Below are 20,028 nucleotides of genomic sequence, written 5' to 3'. Positions count from 1 at the left end.
GTGACGAGGGCCTGTGTGACCGTCTTTCTGGTTTCTGTGGGGATCCACCGGAAGTTCTTTCGGAGCATGCGCAGGGTGTTGAAGCAGGAGGATGAGATGGCGTTGACTTGTTTGGTCATCGTGAGCGAGAAGTCCAGGATGAATCCCAGGTTGCATGCGTGGTCTGTGGGTGACGGTGCGGTGCCCAGCGCAGTGGGCCACCAGGAGTCGTCCCAGGCGGATGGGGATTGTCCGAGGATGAGGACCTCCGTTTTGTCTGAGTTCAGTTTCAGCCGGCTGAGCTTCATCCATTCCGCGACTTCCTTCATTCCTTCCTGGAGGTTGGTTTTGGCGGTGGTTGGGTCTTTGGCGAGGGAGAGTATCAGCTGGGTGTCGTCGGCATAGGAGATGAAGTTGAGGTTGTGTTTGCATGCGATGGTGGCGAGGGGCTCATGCAGATATTGAAGAGGGTTGGGCTGAGCGAGGAGCCTCGGGGTACGCCGCAGATGATCTTGGATGAATTGGATCAAACACAAGCTTTAGCCTAAGGTTTGGCAGCAGATGCAGGAATTACAACAATTGCGTGATGTAAACTAAGTTTTGCCTCAAGCCTATATTTTCAGAACATCCCATACTCCAGTAGTTTTTCTCCCACCGTTCAACCTTTTTTTGAGTGATCCAAATAAATTGAAAGAGTTCCAAAATTCCTTGACTGTTTTCTTTGCTTTTCATCAAGTGCAATTTGTCACTCGATCAGCCTAAAGTGGGATATCAAGTGCCTTGTCTGGACCACCAGTAGCTTGGGCGACCATTCTAGTAACCCCGAAGATCCTAGCCTTTCAATCTAGGCCACCTGTTTGACTTCCAGTGAGTTTATGCTCGAAAGACCGGACCTCGAATTTTCAGCTGAAGAGAAAGCTTTGTGACATTTGTCCAGGGGGGCAAGATGTCTTAATCTATGTTACTCGTTATAACCAGTAGTTAGCAGCTGAGACTACATAGGTAAAGCAGACTTTGATAACTTTATTTTATAGAGGTCTAAGAGATGAGCTAATGCACTCTCCTTGGCTGTAGACCATTTCTGAAATTATAGATCAAGCACCAATAATCAACCATTATCTGCAAAAAAGAAGATTTGAGAGACGGAAAATTCAAGTTGCCCCAACAATTAGAGGCTTCTGAAAAAACACTTGCTAAATAGAATTTTCTTCTTCTGAAGAACGGTCTACATCTTCAGTCTTTATAGATTGGCAACAACTGTGGCTCTTTTGGAGACTGGGAGATTGTAGTAGAAATGGTCTTTGCTTGTGTTGTAGCTCTTCTGAACATCTGATTCAAGCCTGTTCAATTCGTTCTCAATGAACCCTTGAGAAAAGTCAGATTTTGTCCTTTGATGTACTTCTGTCCTTCCTCCTCTCACAGTTTCCTTTAATCTGAGCTTCTGAGGATTCCCATGCCTCACTTTTTTCTTCTTCCAGTCCACGTTGAGTTGCCAGAAGAAAGTTTGATTAAGGTCTCAAACTTCTCTAGTATGAAGCTACCGGGATGTAATTGGATGACAAATAGGCAAAGGAAAGAGTATACCACGAATCACAAAGGAATCTCCTGTGCAGGTACAGATGGTGGATGGAACTCTTCTCTGAGCTAGTCACAGAATTGAAGATACCTTTAAAATTGACATTTGGTTCTCACCAATAAACTGTCTTGCTTGAAATTCTTTCTTCACCTAATATTAGTGTAACTGTAGGAGTTCTCTGACTGGTACGCCATAATAAACTGAAAAACTAGAACAATGTCTTTGTCCTCCCAATTTTGTCATATACATTGCTATCCTACTGAGAGCTATTGGACTCCTAAGGAAATTGAGCCTGACAATCACTCTGATGCCAGAATGATAAATTCTCCTCATGGAATTCTTGTCCAGTCCAATATCCTGGTTTATTGCAGAAAACCCAAAAAAATAAGTTTGCCTGCCCATAGGGAATTTGACAGTGGTGTTCCTATTGAACCAGGTGCTATTGTGACATTTGGAAGAATCTATTCCACCTCAGAATCAGAAAAGGAAGCCCTTAGAGAAAATCTACAAGGACATATGCACAATGCACTTACAGCACGATCTTCATCTCACCCTGTAGCTTCAATGCTTTTTGAGTGTGAAAATCAAAGGAACGGGATTCTTGCATAGAATATTGGGAACAGAACAAAATCACTGTCAATGATAGATATTCCCTTCCTTATATTAAGTATGTTTTGGATTCTGTGAGAAGGTCTAAGAACTTCACGAAATTTCATCTATGAGGAGCAAGTAATCTTTGTGTATAAGAAGTGGACTAATGGAAAACAGCTTTCCGGATACAATTTCAGAATCAGCTATTGTTAAGCATTTTATGGATCAAGTATACAGAGACAATTTATAGTCGTCTATTTAGATGATAACATTACTTTATTCTTTTTTTTTTCTTTTTTTTTTATTGATCAGTTCATAACATGAAAAATAGGCAAAACAACAAAATAGGCAGACACAGGGATTGATTCATAACATACACTTGAAATTATAACTAGATAGGTCATTACGGCATGATAATAATATCATTGCAACAAGACGTCTTTATTCTAAGGAACCAAAAATGCATTTTCAAGTCAGCATGCTTCAACACAATCAACTCTTTTGTAAGCCAGAAAAATGTGAATTTGATCTTCATGAGGTTGGGTTTCTGAATAAATAGTCAAGGTGTGTAAATTACTCTTTAAATGGTGTCAGCAATTCTAGAGTGGCTAATTCCTTCCAGCATCAAGTAGACTCAAAGTTTCCTCGGATTCACCAATTTCTATTAATGTTTTATTGATACCTTCTCTTACCTAACCAGTATCATCACCTGGTTATTAAAAAATAAATAAAGGAGATGCTCATTCGATGTTTCCGGTGGTATTAGGGTCTGAAACAAGTTTCCACTCAAGCTCCAATTTTGCAGCATCCTGACCCAGCTTGCAAGTTGAGACAGATGCCTTAGAGATTTATTTATTTATTTATTACAGGATATATAATGCGCATGGCTGCCTCAGCGACGAGGCGTCCCAGCGCAACCAGAAACTTAACCGGAGCAGGAGAGCGTAGCAAGCGAGGGATGTCACAGAATGGGGAATAGCCAAGTCTTCAAGGACCTGCGAAATGTCAGGAGATTGGGGGTGGCACGAATACATACTGGAAGAGAGATCCACAGTTCGGCCGCCATGTGGCCAAACGACCGGCCCCCTGCCCTTGCTTTCCTAACACGGGGAACACAGACCAAATCTTGATTAGTCGATCGTAGGACTCTATTAGGCAAGTATGGCTTCAGTAGGCCCGATAGTCCTCAGAGGCTTGAAATCTCAAGATTTTGTGCGCAATACAGAGCACCTTGAACTGGATGCATGCTTCAATTGGCAACCAGTGCAACTTCACATGAACTTGGGCCACAGAGTGCGATCTGGGAAGAGCCACTAACATACGTGCAGCTGCGTTCTGGACCCTCTGCAAGCGTTTGATGCTCGCCTTGTTAGCACCCAGATATAAGGCATTGCTGTAATCAAGCCTCGCCAAGATGAAAGCCTGCAAGATTGTCTGACGTACTCTGGGAGGAAAGAAACCAAGCAAGGGTCTCAGTCCTCTCAGAAGCCCAAAGCAGACTGCGGCTACAGCTTTTGTCTGCTTGTCAAATGTTAGACCAGTATCGAACCAGACGCCCAGGTTCTTCACCGTTTCCTTAGGCACCGATGCGGGCTTCAAATGATCGGGCCACCATTGCTCTGACCAGAGACCCTGGTCCTTCCCATACAACAAAATCTCGGACTTGCTGGCATTTAATTGGAGATAATTATCCTTCATCCAGGCCGATATAGCTGTTAGATCCTCCTTGAAACTTTCCAGATTGGTCCTACGTTTTTTGGAGAAGGCAATCACCAACTCGGTGTTGTCGGCATACGACACCAAGGACAGCCCCCTATCTCTGGCCACCTTCGCTAAAGGTCCCACATACAAATTAAACAGAAGGGGGCTCAAGATGGAACCTTGAGGAACCCCCCTGCACAAAGCATGGTCGTGCGAGTGGAACGGCGGAACAGACACTTGGAACGACCGCTCATTCAAAAAGGACCGAAACCATGCCAAGGCATTGTCCCTAATACCAATCGTCCAAAGACGATGCAGAAGAATCTCATGGGACACCGTATCAAATGTGGCACTTAGATCCAATAGGATCAAGGCCGCCGAGTCATCCGCATCCAACCTACTGCGAATGGACTCCGTAACCGCCAAAAGAGCGGATTCCGTACTATGGCGGGGCAGAATCCATGTTGAGATGGGTCGAAGATGTTATGCTCATCAATGTAGTTGGATAGGATGGCATTTATGTGGGCCTCTATCACTTTCGCCATGAAAGGGAGCTGTGATATTGGGCGATAACTGCCTGGGTCCTCTGGGTCTAAGGATGGCTTTTTCAATAGTGGAATGATCTTAACGTGCTTCCATTCCCTGGGAACGGTGGCTGACTTCAGCGAGAGGTTGATCAATTCCAAGGCCACCTGGGAGATGAGAGGTAGAATCTGGCGGAAATGACTCGCTGCCAACAGGTCGGCCGGCGACCCAGATTTGATCTTAACACTTATAATCTGAAATTCGTCCGGCGATACCAAGGGCAGGGTCATCATACCATTATACATCGCATTAGCTAGTCCTGCTGCCCCAACGCTTTCCGTGTGGGTATTCCCAGAGGAGAGGTTGTAATAGATCTGACCCACTTTCCCAACAAAGTGGAGTGCCAAAGCCTCACACTGCTGGTTAGAAGTTAACGGGGAAGCTCTGGCCTGACCGGCAGTCTTCATGTTTTTAAGCAGTTTAAAAATGGTTTTAGTGGGGTTCGAGCTTGTCAGGATTTGGTCAGCTATAAATTCTGCCCGTGTTTTACGGATAAGCTTGTGGTAATCCTTTACTGCCTTACGGTATACAGCTTTAGCCGATGGTTCATTGCAGCGACGCCAGGCGCCTTCCAACTGCTTGCACCCCTTTTTTGCATATGTTAAGAGGTCAGAGAACCAAGGATTTGAAAGTCCATGGCCCTTCTCTCCCCTCTTGGCCAGGATGCAGCTATCCAGACCGGCTATCAGCCAGTCCTAAAAGCACGCATGCGCTTTCTCGATGTCTGAGGGAAGCTGAGATCTACATTCCGCTAATCGCTTAGCAAGCTCCTCCTGCTCAAGCTTATGCCATGGCCGTTTTGTCACAATAGCCATGCGGAGCACATCAGCTCTACTCTGCCACAGTAGAGAAAATGGAATGACTGAATGGTCAGTCCACGTTAGCGGGACGGGGGGAGGATATTTAGGCAAGTAAGATTGGAGAAAATGGGGTCGAGCAAATGCCCAGCCACATGTGTGCTCTCCGAGACTAATTGGGGCAGCTGAAAGGCTTCTAAATCAGCTAGGAAATGAGAAATCTTTGCCTTATCCTCTAGTTCGAGGTGCAGATTGAGATCCCCTAGAATAGTGAAGTTGGCCGCTTTGCTAGCCATACGTCCAATTCTATTTGCTAGATCTTCGCAAAAATTCCCTGAAGGGCCGGGGGTCTATAAATTAAAGGCCAGACATGGTCAGGTTACAGCTCAACTTTAGTTTAAAGAGAGCACTCTCACAACCCGCGATGTCTTCTTTTACTAAATTAACCATGACTGTTGTCTTAGCAATTACCGCGATGCCCCCCCCTCTGCCCCCCTCTCTATTGACATGATATATCATGTAGCCGTCAGGAAGGGCAAGCCCTGGCTCCGCCACAGTATCCTGGGTTAGCCAGGTTTCTGTAACAAACAGGGCGTCTGGGGCCTCGGCCATTAAAAGATCAAACACATCCGCGTAATGGCTCACCAAAGAGCGGCAGTTTAAGCTAAGAAAATTGAATGTGGTGTAGTTAGATGGACGGATATCATGCCTTTCCGGGTTAACTCTGAAAGTACAGAGATTACACTCAAAAGAAGGCTCTTGAAAGGCCCACGGTGCTGATGAGCATCTAGTGTCCAGACCCAATAGTTCGTCGCGAGTGTACCTGCGAGGCTCGCCCTTAGAAGATGCAGGGGTCCTGGCGTCTGGCGCGGTCTTGGCGCAGACGGGCTTGCCTTAGGCGCGCGGGCGCCTTAGTGTGTACATTCATAGAAGCCCCGGGGTGTCAGCCAGGTGATTCCCTAGCCACTAGCCAGCGACCTCGCTAGATCCCCCTCACCCAAGATGGCGCCCAAAGTCCCTTCCTTGCCCCGATCAGTGGCTCCAAGAGATGTTAGGAATGCAGCCACTACAAGGACCCAGCGCGGTAAGAGAGGAATTAAAATTCAGTTCCCCAGAACGAGAAACAAAACGGAACAGTTAAAAAAAATTCTGAGCATGAATTTCGAATTTTAAAAATCGCTATCTAAGCTCCCGGCTCACGCCTCAGGAGTCTGGTGGCTATGCGTGCGCCTTAGTGTGTACTTTTGTAGAAGCCCTGGGGTGTCAGCCAGGTGATTCCTTAGCCACTAGCCAGTGAGAGAGCTACTGGTGCAATCCTGTTATGAATGAATCCACAACTTATATTATGTTTAAGTTGAGTTTATTCAGAAATGAAGAAGCACTCGAACAATACATCTGGAGGCTCCAGTCGTTCGTGGTAACTGATCCCAGTAACAGTTTATACATGCATGTTATTTAATACAATCAACAGTAATCTATAGCGAGACGTGTATATTTGATTCATAACATGACTCGCGGAGTATTCAAAAGGAAATACACGCGCGGGTCGCGCACAATGAGCATGTGTTAGAATGGTGTAGTGTGTGCGCGAGGTATTAGAATGTAAACATATTTGTGAGCGCGTGTGTGATTGTATATATAACACACCTTCCTCTCTTATAAAACATTAAAATATTTACAAGAAAATTACAATAAAATATATATATTATTTAACTTTTGCCAGATATGTAGGCAACAAAATCTGATAACCATTTTGGTTTTTTAGTTGTTCTTTTTGATTCAGATATATCAATTTGGGTATCATTTTTTTGAGTGTTGATGTCATTTATTTGACTATTAGTTTTTGTAGTTGAACTCTGTTTAGTGTGATCATTGTTTGAACAACAAGGTGTAATGTCTTTATTTGATTCTTTATCTAAAAATGACATATCAGGATGACTAGGATTTGGTTCTTTATGATAGATATCTTTATCTGCTTTGAGAATGGCAATTCTATTGAGATTCCAAACTTTATTGTCTGATAATCTTACTGAATTCTTTAGAACTTCTGTTACTTCAAAAGGACCCATGAATGAACTTTCTCTTTTCTTGACTTTCCATGTTTTTTTTACTTTGACTAACATACCTATTTCTACTATAGGGTCTATTTTTGAGCCAAATTTTCCATCAAAGTAATTCTTATTTGTACATTGAGTGCGAATGAGATTTTCTTTAACTACACTTAGATCAACTTTTGAAGAAGTAGAATTAATCAACCATGATGGATTCGCAATAGTTCTGGGAATCCTTCCTCTCATTATTTCAAAAGGAGAATATCCAGTCATTGTATTTACACTTGTCCTGTACATCCATACTTTTTTGAATATTTCTATTTCCCATCTTTTTTCATCACCATTGGTAAATTGTATGGCACTCTTGAGGACCCTATTGAATCTTTCTATTGTACCATTTCCACTGGGATTATATAAGGAAGTGGTGGAATGAATAATTCCAAGTCTGGTAAAATAATCATTGGCCTTCTTAGAACAAAATTGTACACCATTATCTGAAATAATTCTTATTGGTAATCCTTCTTCAATGAAAACTCTATCTAGGAAACTTAATACAGAATCGGTGTCTATTTTCTGAACAATTTTGATGATGGGCCATTTTGAAAAAATGTCAATTGCTGCAATGACGTATTTGGATTCTTGACCTATGGGACCCATGATGTCTATAGCAATAGTCTCCCATGGATTGTTTGGGATGTTGTGTGTACTCATATTAGGTTTAAGAGTTACTAATGATTTATCAGAATTTGCACACACGCTACAATTTCTGATCAATCGTTCAATGAACATGTCCATACCTGGCCACCAAAATAAATTTTTAACTTGTTGCTTGGTTCTGATTATACCACTATGTCCTTCATGGTTTTGTAGTACTATATCTTTTCTTATACCTATGGGTGGAATAATGCGCTCTCCTCTTTTTATGATGTCTTTACAACATGAAAGTTCTGTTCTTACTTCCCAGAAGCTTTTTAAATCAGAATCTAAGCACTTCTTATCTGGCCAATCAGTGTTGACATATATAGCTACATTTTTCAAAATTTTATCTTCTTCATATTTCTTTTTCCATAGAGATTGATCAATTGAAATGGGACCTTCATCGTGAATTAAAGCAATTTGGAAATCATCCCATTCATTATGTAGATCTTCTTGTATGGGTAAGGGCATTCTAGACAAGAAGTCTGCTGAAACATTTTCTTTACCAGGTACATATTGAATGTCATAAATGAAGTCTTGTAAACGCATGGACATGCGTGCAATGCGAGCTGAGGCTCTTAACATACCTTCTGTAGTGAGAAGTTTTACTAAGGGTTTGTGATCGCTTCTTAGAATACATTCTTTACCCCAAACATAAACTCTGAAATGTTCTAACGCCCAGATACATGCTAATGTTTCTCTTTCTATTGTGGAATATTTTTCCTCAGCTGGTGTGAGTGCTCTGGAAGCATGTGCAATGACAACCTCTTTTCCTTCTACGGTTTTCTGAGTAAACACAGCACCCAAACCTTTTGAGCTGGCATCAGTGGTAATGATGTTTTGTAGAGAAGGATCAAAGCAAGAAAGTGCATTAGCGGAACAAATAGCATTTTTTACATCACAAAACTCTTTTTCGCATTCATTTGTCCAGTCAAAAGTAACTCTGTTTTTGATTAATTGTCTAATATTATACGTTCTACATGAGAATTCAGGTACATATCTGGCGTAGAATTCGACTAAACCTAAAAAAGATCTTACATCGTCTTTGGACTGAGGATGGGGAGCGGATTCTATAGCTTCTAAAAGTGAAGGCTTTGGTTTAATACCATCTTCACATAGTTCGTGGCCTAAGTAATTTACAGAATGAACACCGAATTTGCATTTTTCATGTTTGATGGTAAGGCCATGTGTATTTAGTGCACCCAAAACTTCTTCTAAAGCAGCAATGTGTTTATCTTTGTCTTCATTGAACACTAATATGTCATCTTGAAAACAGATGGTATTTTTGCAATCCTTTAAAATGGCTTGCATAACTCTCTGAAATATTGCTGCTGCAGATGCTAAACCAAATGGCATTCTGTTGAATCTGAAGCATCCAAATGGTGTAATAAATGCAGTCAGATCCTTACTTTTATCGTTTAACTCAATCTGATGATACGCTGCTGATAGATCAATTGTTGAGAAAAATGTTGATCCTCTCACAACAGACAACATTTCTGAAATGCGGGGAAGTGGAAATTGATCAACAATAATGTTGTTGTTGAGGTGGCGAAGGTCAATGCAGAGTCTCACCTTGCCATTGGTTCGTCTGGCAACAACTATGGGCGAAACCCATTCAGATGATTCTATCTTCTCTGTTATGCCTGCTTTGACTAACATGTCTAATTCACTTTTAACTTCATCCCTAACAGCAAACGGAATATTCCTGGCTTTGTGTATTTTAGGACAAGCATTTCCTTTTAAGCGGATTTCGTGTTTAAAGTTATTTAATTTTCCAATGTTTTTTTGAAAAAACTTTTGGAAACTTATTTAACATTAAAGAAGATATTCCATTTTGTTCATCAATCAACATGACAGGGTTGGGGCTATTAGGGTCAAGTACAATGTCGAGTTTACCACAATCAAACCAGCTGAGAACTGAAGGACCCTTTTTAGAAACATATAATTTTGCAATGCATTTCCTATTCTTAAATCTGAAAACTAAGGTCCTGAAACCTAAAATGTCTATTCTCCCTCCAGAATATCCTTCAGGATTGATGTCACTTTTCTCTAAGTGATTACTTAATCTTGGTACAAACATTTTTTTCCAAACTGATTCACATACAATAGAATAGGGTGAGCCAGAATCAGCATACATATTGATTTTCACTCCTCCAATAATCATATCACACAATGGCTTTTTCTTAATGGTCGTGTCACTAACATTTAAGATTGTGGACTCCTTTATGTTTAGTACATAAGAATCATTTGTAAAATTTTCATCATCACTATTGTCACTCAATTCAATACATTTCACTTTTTGGTTGGTCTTATTTCTTCTGCATGCAGAGGTAAAGTGCCCTATTAAACCACAGTTTGTACATTTCTGTCTTAAACCTGGGCAGCTTTTGCTATTTGCTAAATGTGTTTTGCTGTTGCATCTATAACATTTTAAGTTATTTTTAAAATCTTCAGAATTTCCTTTTGGGAAAATAGTTTGTTTCTTTTTGGAGAAATCCTTATTTTTGTTATCATATTTATGATTGATCTTGGAAACAATTTCTCTACTAATGGAAACTTCTTTAGGTTTAACTTGTTGTGCACTCCTACAAGAAAGTTCAGCTTTTCTAACAATAGATAATATGAAATCTAAATTTTCATCACCGTTTATCCACAATCTTTCTTGAATTGTGTCATTACTGGAATGCATAACTACTTGATCTCTGATGAGATCTTCTTGTAAGTTACCAAATTTACAATCCAATGCTAATGTTTTAAGAGAAGACACAAAATTATCAACAGATTCCTCTTTTAACTGTTTTCTTTGAAAGAACTTATATCTCGAAATTCCTATACATACTTTAGGGGAGCAGTATTTATCAAAGTCATATATAGCTTTATCAAAAATATTCATATCACCGCTTGCTAGTGAAACTGGTAATTGATTGAAGGCTTTTAATCCTTCTGGTCCCAAGCAGTGTAAGAAAATGCCTTTCTTTTCTGGGGCTTTCATTTTTCCATTGGCATCCAAAGTCTCAATATAATTTAAAAAATATGCTTTCCATTCAATCCAGGGCATACAAGGAGAGCTACCAGCTGTCCAATAGCTTTGTGGTGGTGATAGCGTGTAACCTTGAGCACACATACTGGAGAAAATTTAATTCAAATTATGTAAAGTATTTATGAAATATGCTTGTAGTAATTAATTGAGTTAATGTTTGTTTTGTAACAAAGATATAATCAAATAACAAGGTTTACTTGTAAATAGGAGAGTTAATCCAACGATGTGGTAATTAAATGATAGTTTTCTTGTTTTAGATAATGTAGTTCACCAATTGTGTCATGAATTTCAGTCTTTTTTTTTTTTTACCTGTGATTGGAGAATCGTCGTTAAAATCCGTGTAGATGGTGAAAACGAAGTCACCTCTTTAGTGTTTTTCAAACTTACGGTGAGTAGCGTCTTAGAAGGAAGTGTAGTTCCTTCTTCCGCCTGTTCCGCTGTTCAAACGCGGGGCGGATGAGAGATTTTCTTCAGCTCTGTAAGAAGTCTGCCGCTCTTTTAAACTTACGGTGAGTAGCGTCTTGGAAGGAAGTGTGGTTCCCACTTCCGCCTGTTCCGTTGTTCAAATGCGGGGCGGATTAGAAATTTTCTTCAGCGCTGTAAGAAGTCTGCCGCTTTGACGCTCCGTTTTAAGTAAGAAATTGTAAAACGGTATTCTAGACTGGATAGCTTTCGTTGTGAAGGAGATGCTCCGGCGATTATTTAAATGAAGGTGATTTTCAATTTGAAGATCAGTCGTGAAATGCTCCGAAATGCTTCTTCTGAAGGGTTTAAATTTCTCCGTCCATCGTCGCCAATTTGTTATGAATGAATCCACAACTTATATTATGTTTAAGTTGAGTTTATTCAGAAATGAAGAAGCACTCGAACAATACATCTGGAGGCTCCAGTCGTTCGTGGTAACTGATCCCAGTAACAGTTTATACATGCATGTTATTTAATACAATCAACAGTAATCTATAGCGAGACGTGTATATTTGATTCATAACATGACTCGCGGAGTATTCAAAAGGAAATACACGCGCGGGTCGCGCACAATGAGCATGTGTTAGAATGGTGTAGTGTGTGCGCGAGGTATTAGAATGTAAACATATTTGTGAGCGCGTGTGTGATTGTATATATAACAAATCCTCTTGCAGGTTCAAGGTGGCAATGGTTTGGAACACTACATTTTTCAATTGCCACATGTTCTTTTGGATTCTGAAAGAAATCAGTCAGTTCTTGAAAAAGAACCCCTGGCTTTGAATTTGGCGTGGAGTAATATTTTTATGGGAGCTACAGAGCACTATGAGATTTGAACGAATCACTGGAATTTGCAAAGTTTCAGGAACATGCAGTGCAGGAATAGTCGACAGGCTCATGGAGCCTACCTTTTCAATCAATACAATGTTTCTATTACTCATATTCCTGGCTCAAGAAATATTCTTGCTAGGTTGTGAATCCACCTGTAAGCTGGAACAAATGTTAGGTCCCGAGTTAGCGTGAAGTGAGAAGGGCCTGCGCCCCGCACAGTGAAGAAAAGCACCAAATGACTCTTGTGTTGTTACGGATTCCCGTCCCAACCACATTGTAATGCAGCATGTGAGTTGAATATTGAAGATGTGCTTGTGAAACCGTTTCAGATCTGAAATGTATGATTGATGAGCCTGTTAAATAAAAAGAGTTAAAAAAAATATAAACAAAAACCCTTGCTGATGGGCTGAATGCAGAATGCCACAAAGGATTATAGGGGTGGTACAATCTTTCCTCGAGAAGCTTCAAGTTGTACATTCCAAAGTCTCAAGGAAAACATGTGAAGACTTACAAGGGAAGGTTTGTAAAGAAGAAAATCTAGCCTTTAAAGGAACTGCCCTATTTATTCCTTTCAAAGAACTAAGTATTGAGGTTTTGAAGATGTGTAATGACTTGATTGCTGCTGATCACAGAGATGTTAAATCCACTTTAGAACTTATACTTCATTCTTTTTGGTGCCATTTATGTGGGAAGACTCTAAACGTTATCTTAATTCTAGTCCAGTCAGTGTGTTTCCAGGGGAAAACTTCACATTCTAATCTATATGGATGCCTTCAACCGTTACAAGTAGTACCACTGGAGGCTTGGCATACTATTTCCACTGATTTCTTCATGGACTTACCTCCATCTGAGTGGAATTGGGTTAGTCATCATCGATTTCTTCTTGAAAATGGTTCATTTTACAGCCTTGAAAAGATTGCGTTCGGCGAAGACTTTGGGACTTGCCATTTTCTAGGGTCAAATAATCGCAGCTTTCCAGAGTTGTTTTTTTTTTTTGCACATGGGCTATTTTTTTTCTCGTTGCTTCTTCTGGAAGGCACTGTCTGCTATGCGCTTTCCTGTGTCAGTGCATCGTGGCTACTGGAATGGTTACTCTCATCTCTTGCAGACTTTGGACCCCATTATGATGGCGGGCGGATTGATCTGCCCGCCATCACAACCTCATTTACCCCCGCCATATTACCATGGCTTTTCCGCCAGTCGGCAATCGTCACGATTGCCGGCCGGGCGGAACTCTGTGGTGGCGGTGCCTTGAAGGCACCGCCATCCATATTATGATGCCGGGCCGTTCAGGCCTTACAATGGCGGCGATGCTGCCATTGAAAGGCAGGCGGCAATTGCTGTGGGTGTCTGTGGTGGGCAGCCGGGGGGTGGAGGGGGCTGCACTTGGGGGGTACCTATGGTATCCCCCATCATTGCCATGCACAAGGTGGCAGGCACCGCGCGGTGCCTGTCACGTTGTGCATGGCAATGCACAACATGCATCTTTGGCATTCCGGCGGGTGCTGCTTACAGGTTATAGGTGCTGATCCTAATGGGGCCCTAAGTCTGTGGAGACTAGGCAATTGAGGCCGATAAGTAGCATAAGAAACCAACCCAGGCTGTCTCCCACTCCATCCTTCTCCAACGGCTACGTGAGGCCGGTGTGGAGAACGTGGCATTGGAATGGTTCCGTTCTTTTTTATCAGAACGCACCTTCAAAGTTTCCACTCCCCCATTTGAATCTGCCCCACGTAACATTTCCCAAGGGGTCCCGCAAGGTTCGGCACTTAGCCCGACCCTTTTTAACTTGTATGTGCAACCGCTGGCTGCTGTCGCTAAGAGATGGGGTCTAACTATGGTGTCGTACGCGGACGACACCCAGCTAGCGGTTGCACTAAATGGGGACCCTGCGGTTGAGGCCCCTAAATTTCAGACGGCCCTCAAGGAGGTGGCTAGTTGGATGACGGAGAACTGTCTCCAACTCAATACAGCAAAGACTGAGGTCCTAGTCCTGGGTAAACAGGTTCATCTATGGGGTGACCAATGGTGGCCCCCGGAGCTGGGTCAAGCCCCTATCCCGGTGACTGAAGCTAAGAACCTTGGGGTCTGGCTCGATTCCAACTTGACCTTCATCCCTCACACTAAAAAAGTTGCCGGCACCTGCTTTGGGGTCCATCAGAGCCTCAGACCAATTTTTAAATTCTTCGATGCCCCTACAAGGCAACTCATTGTCCAAGCCACGGTGCTCTCCCGATTGGACTACGCCAGTTCGCTTCTCCTGGGCGCTAACCAAGCTGAACTTACATGCCTTCAGCGCGTGCAAAACGCAGCGGCCAGAATGCTGGTTGGCTTGCCTAAATTCTGCTCTGCTAGACGTACCATCCATGACCTACACTGGCTGCCCGTTGGACAGAGGATAAAGTTCAAAGCTCTGTGCCTGGTTTTTAAGATTTTGAAGCTCTCTTCTCCCCCTATCCTTGCACAGGCAATCTCCTACTATACCCCTTCCAGAACTTTACGATCGACGGGTCAATTCCTAGTATGTGTCCCTCGCTTCAGGAAAGCCAGAATTGGTGGTCGCTCTTTTGGCGTACAGGCAGCGAGTCTTTGGAACACTTTGCCCGTCGACATCCGTGCCCTACCGGATCTCCTATCCTTTAGAAGAGCCATCAAGACCTTTCTGTTTCCACCTCTCACAGGGCCAGATGTAGGTAGGCTTTTACCGGGTGGTAACGGCCGAATTCGGCCGTTACCACCCGGTAAAAGCAATTTGACATGTAGGTCCCTGTAATTTACAGACTCGGTAAATTTACCGGTAGGTAAATTTGCCGAGTATGTAAAATACCGAGTCGGTATCATTACTGATTCCGGACAATTGGTATGTAGGTGGGACTCTTCTGAGTCCCACAAGCAGTACCACATCGGTATTTTACCATCAAATACTACTTGATGGTAAAATACCGTTTCTGGTGTGCATGCACATGTGTGCATGCACACCTATGCCATATGACAGGCAGACCTGCCCTTAGGGCAGGTATGCCTGCCACATGGCACCCGAGCCTCTTTTGGGGGTGCCAGAGGGTGTCAAAGTGACACCCCCTGCACCCTTGTGACAGTCGGTATTTTCCGATGTGGTAAATACCGACCGGTATATGCCCAATCAATCCTATGGGCTTCAAAGCCCATAGGAATGCATGGGCATTAACTGGTCGGTATTTACCACATCGGAAATTACCGACTGTTTCCGATTCGGTAATTGCACATCTGCAATTACCTACATCTCGGTATTTTTATTTTCCGACCTCTTAAATACCGAGTCGGTATGACTCGGTATTTAAGAGGTCGGTAAATAAAAATTACCTACATCTGGCCCTAAATCTGCTCTGTGCTTCTTCTGGCTTTCTCTTCTGGTTGTGTTATCTTTCATTACAGCGCCGGGACGCCACTTTGCTGTGGCAGCTGAGCGCTCTATAAATTTTTAACATAACATAACATAACATAAGACAATGACAGAAACATATCTTGCTCAAATATTGCTCAGAGGAATGTGGGTTGGTTACAATAGAACAGTTTTTCTGATTTGGGTTGGCACATTGAATAAGTCCTTAGCATCAGAGTGACAAGAAAATCTGTGTCTATAGAAAATCTAGAGAATGTATCAAAGGGAGAAGCTGAAAGAGTGCCTACGGAGGTAAAGGCCCCCAGAGAGTCTAGTGCTTAGCACCTCAGGAATGAGTTCCTAGGGGGGGGCAGGTTGGGCGCTTCCTTGATGGGCACCCCCAAGGCTTGGACAGAACCTGGGGTAGTCCATGAGAACGATTGATCGGAACTAAGTCCTTTGTGAGTCACTGCCACATGTTTGTTAGTGTAGCCTTGTTCCCAACACTCCAATGGATAAGTTGACTAGACTCATCAATGACAGGGTTCCTCGTACTCTGGATGAAAGCAGTATGTGGACAACACATTGGGGACATCAACCCTGGGTTTATATCTGGGCATTACATAGAGCCCTATGTAGTCTTGGATGGATTTTTACCCACAGATCTGGTGACACAGCAGTTGTTGGCCTAAACAGATGCTGGTATAAGAGCGGTTCCACACCAAATACTGAATTGGTTTTGCTAGAAAGGGAGAAAAAGGTGTAGTTTGACTCAAGATAGACCCTCAGCCCCTGCAGAGTCTAGTTTGCCCTAATGTTCTTTCTGCTATGGTTTCAGGGCAGGCCTAATAGGGACTCTGCAAGGATCGTAGGATAAGCAGACATGTTTTCCAGTGTCATAAGGAGAACTACAAGGGCCTCTATGGATGAGTGTGGATTGTACGGATATGTATATAGTCTTTGACCAAAGACCACTTCCAGAAGGTCTGGGTGATTTTGTCCTCCATCCTGTTTCAGAAAAACCGTTTTGGTATTGTGTGTCTCCTCACCTATCCTAAGATACATTAGGCAAGTGGGTGCAGCTGTCTTGTCCTCCGCTCTAAGGGAACGTTCTCAGATATACATACCATTGTTCACCCATCCACACACTGGGTTCTGCTGACCTTTCTAGATGACTCGTAAATGGACACCACCACTATTTAAAGGCCATCACATGTTTGACACTAGGTGCCTTTTATATTTTTTTTAGAGAGGTTGTTTAACTCGGTTGATTAAGGTCAGATGATCAGGTCAGGGTTATGTCGTATCCTGACCAGTATTGAGTGGGCTGTTTTTCTTAATTGGTATGACACGCCCCACGTTATGCTCCTTACAGGTGTTGCTGCTGCAAGATCTATATTTTTGTCAAGCAAAAATGATGTCGCTACTGTGGTGTGTTTGAGGGTTTCTATAGTGCTGACTTACATATAGTGCACGCCCTAGTATATAGCTGGTGGGACTTGGGTAGTGAGTACTAGGGGTGACAACTAAAGTGAAAGATACACAAATAATATATATACAAATCCGTGTTTTCTTTGGTGAAGTCATAGTTCCCGGAGTGAGGCAACTTCTAGGCTTTTTAGAACTATGTGGAAATCATGGCTTCCACAGGCCTGTGAAGATCTGCATTCTCAGATTTTTGCTGCCCTGGGCAAAGAAACATTTTGCAATCCCAGACTTGGCTTACAGTGGGCTAGGGGTGAAAGAATAGGGTGTGGTCCTCCAAATAACTTGAACAAACATGGAGATAAGTAATGAAGATCCTCCGACCCAAACTGTGCCTGCTTTGACTTCTCTCCATGCTGCTTGGCGTCATAAGCAGTACGCTCTAACTTAGCCTCACTTTGTCTTTCAGCTGCAGCAAGTTTTCATGGGGAGTCTTTTGAAGGATATCTATAAGGATGCATCCATCTTTGCAATCAGGTAGGATGGTCTTTTCTGTTTCCCACTCCCTGCTTCGCACTTCTTCATCCATTCCTGCCATCCTTTCACTTTTTCCCTCCCTCGTTGTTTTTGGATTCAGTTAATAGGAGCCTGCAACCAAATAATGTGTCAAGTGAGTTAAGTACTTGTTTCTGTCTGACGACAAACTTTTTCTTACAGCTTACAAGTAATTTAGGTAATTAAAACCTCCATAGTGACAATGCTGAGTCCTTCATGCAAGCTGGCCAAAGATAAGGGTTTAATAACCAGATTTGAAAGTTCAATTAATCTGCAATAAAAAGGGCTTCTTAAATGTTTAGATTTTGTGATGTATTTTAAGATGTACACACATTTTACAGCCAGTAAATAAGGTATAGTCCATCACCCCTGAAAGGAAGGCAAAGATGGCAAGCGACAACTAACATAATTTCATACATAGGTAAAGGGTGTGGCTCCTTGGTATATATTATTTCAACAAGCCTCGATTAAAAGGTTTTGAGAGTCAATGTTTCAGCAACTCGGGGACGTTAACTAAAAGAAAAAATATATGAAATAGATATAATAGAAGATATGAACTATATATGCTGATTTACTTTATTTAGAAAATATTGTATTTCCTATTTGGAATTGTATCAGTGAAAAAATAATGAGTAAGAAATATTTTGCAGCGCCAGTCCCTTCACGGTGCACTTTCAGCTCCGGTTCTGCAACTCCAGCGCCAGTGGAGCGGTCCTCCGCAGCGACACAGTGACCCAGGCACTGGTGAACAGTTACAGCAGCATCGGGCAAGCCGCCATCCTTGTGAACAGCAGCACTGTGATAGTGAAAGGTGAGTGTGCAAAGGACAGGCCACAATCTCATGGACACTCGCAGTGCAATAGTGAGAGGTGTGTGCAAAGAACAGGCCTTGTTCTGATCAACACCAGCAGTGTGCTAGTGCAAGTTGATTGTGCAAAGCATCAAACTACGACCCAAACAAAACAGCCAATGTGATAGTATATGGCAAGAGTACATAGCAAATGTGCCATTTCCAATAGCACAAGAGGTGTGATAGTGCACGGTGAGCGTGCAGAGGGCAGATTTTGATCTCTCCAACACAAGCAGTACAATAGTGCAAGACATGCACATAGGGCTTGGCTTCATCTCATCAGTGTGTTCAGATTAATAGTGAAAGGTGATGATACACATCCGCAGAGCACAATCTCCTCAATGTAAGCGCTGTGACAGTGCACACCTTGTTCTCTTCAACACAAGCAGTGTTGTGGTGCTGTATGAAGTAGCAGAGGAGAGGCCATGAACTTGTCAATAAAAAGCACTGTGATAGTGCAAGGTGCATGCCCAAAGGCAGGCTGTGATCTAATTACGTTGTAGTGTAGTTCCTATACCCCTGATAGGCTGTGCACGTTGGAATAATATACACTACAGATTTGACATAGGACTGAGGTCAGTATGTCTCTATCGAGTACATTAAACTTAATTAATTACTTGTGTGTGCCAGCTAACTCAGAGGTCACTAGAAACTTTCTCGAATGGACAAGAAGGGATTAGTGTCTGACAACCGCATAAACAGGACAACTTTGTTTTCCTTAGAGTCGGAACAATATCTTCAGAGTTGTGGAAACAATAGATTACAGTTTCACTCAGTCAACCGTGCATGCTTCGTTTCTACAGAGTTGCACAGAAATAGAGAGACAGGCGTTACAATAAAAGGGTTTATTGAACAGTCTTATTTTTCATGCAAGAGATATGAACTGCTACAATCGTAAGACAGAATGCGAAGTATCATGCGTACAGCGTTAACAGTAATATGGAATAATACTGTAATAGCATGGTCTGTAGCTATGACATATCTAAAAATACATACATCAATAACACAGGCTAAAATACTCAACTGGTGCTTCTAAAATAATCCTACCCGTGTACCTAACCTAAGTCTAGTACGAGGGAAGAAGTAGGTGCTGTTTTTGCTATAGTTTAGTTTAGTTTAGTTGTGCCAACAATTGCCAAACGTTTCTCTAGGTTCTAATCAGCTCCATACCTTAGAATGAGAGAGGTTGGTATCTCTTTTCCGGGATTCGATCTCTAACACCCCGCAAGGGGAATCAGAAACACTGGAGCTGGATTCTCAGCGAGGAGGATGGCAGCGTCTGGTCAGTGCGTCAGTTGGGGACTTGACTTCCTTCGGGAGTTGCTGTTGCAAGCCGCGTCGTGCAAGTAGGTAGCCGAACCGCACTGTGCTTTGCCATAGCAAGTGAAGGTATATTTATACCTTGAAGGTGTTTAGGAATGCCCATATTGACGTACAAATCGGGCATATGAACGCCATGAATGAACCCCTAAGGAATAGATGTCCATGCATAATAAATGAGTTCTTGGAGGAATCAATATCCAGGCAA

The 20,028-nt window shown here is 42.5% G+C and overlaps 1 protein-coding gene across 2 annotated transcripts in view; it reads left to right on the top strand.

Moving 5' to 3' along the window:
- LOC144822295 (tryptase-like) overlaps positions 1-20,028 on the top strand; it is a 74,017-nt gene that overhangs the window by 27,618 nt on the left and 26,371 nt on the right. For both annotated transcript variants that reach the window (XM_078679627.1, XM_078679629.1), the window contains exons 2-3: positions 17,565-17,632; positions 18,301-18,461. In XM_078679627.1, coding sequence (XP_078535753.1) covers positions 17,580-17,632; positions 18,301-18,461 — 214 coding nt within the window. In that variant the 5' untranslated portion in view covers positions 17,565-17,579. The remainder of the gene's footprint in view (positions 1-17,564; positions 17,633-18,300; positions 18,462-20,028) is intronic.

The sequence above is a fragment of the Lissotriton helveticus genome, chromosome 3_1 (assembly GCF_964261635.1).
Source record: "Lissotriton helveticus chromosome 3_1, aLisHel1.1, whole genome shotgun sequence".
NCBI classification, from domain to species: domain Eukaryota; kingdom Metazoa; phylum Chordata; class Amphibia; order Caudata; family Salamandridae; genus Lissotriton; species Lissotriton helveticus.
This window is presented reverse-complemented; position numbering and strand designations above follow the sequence as displayed.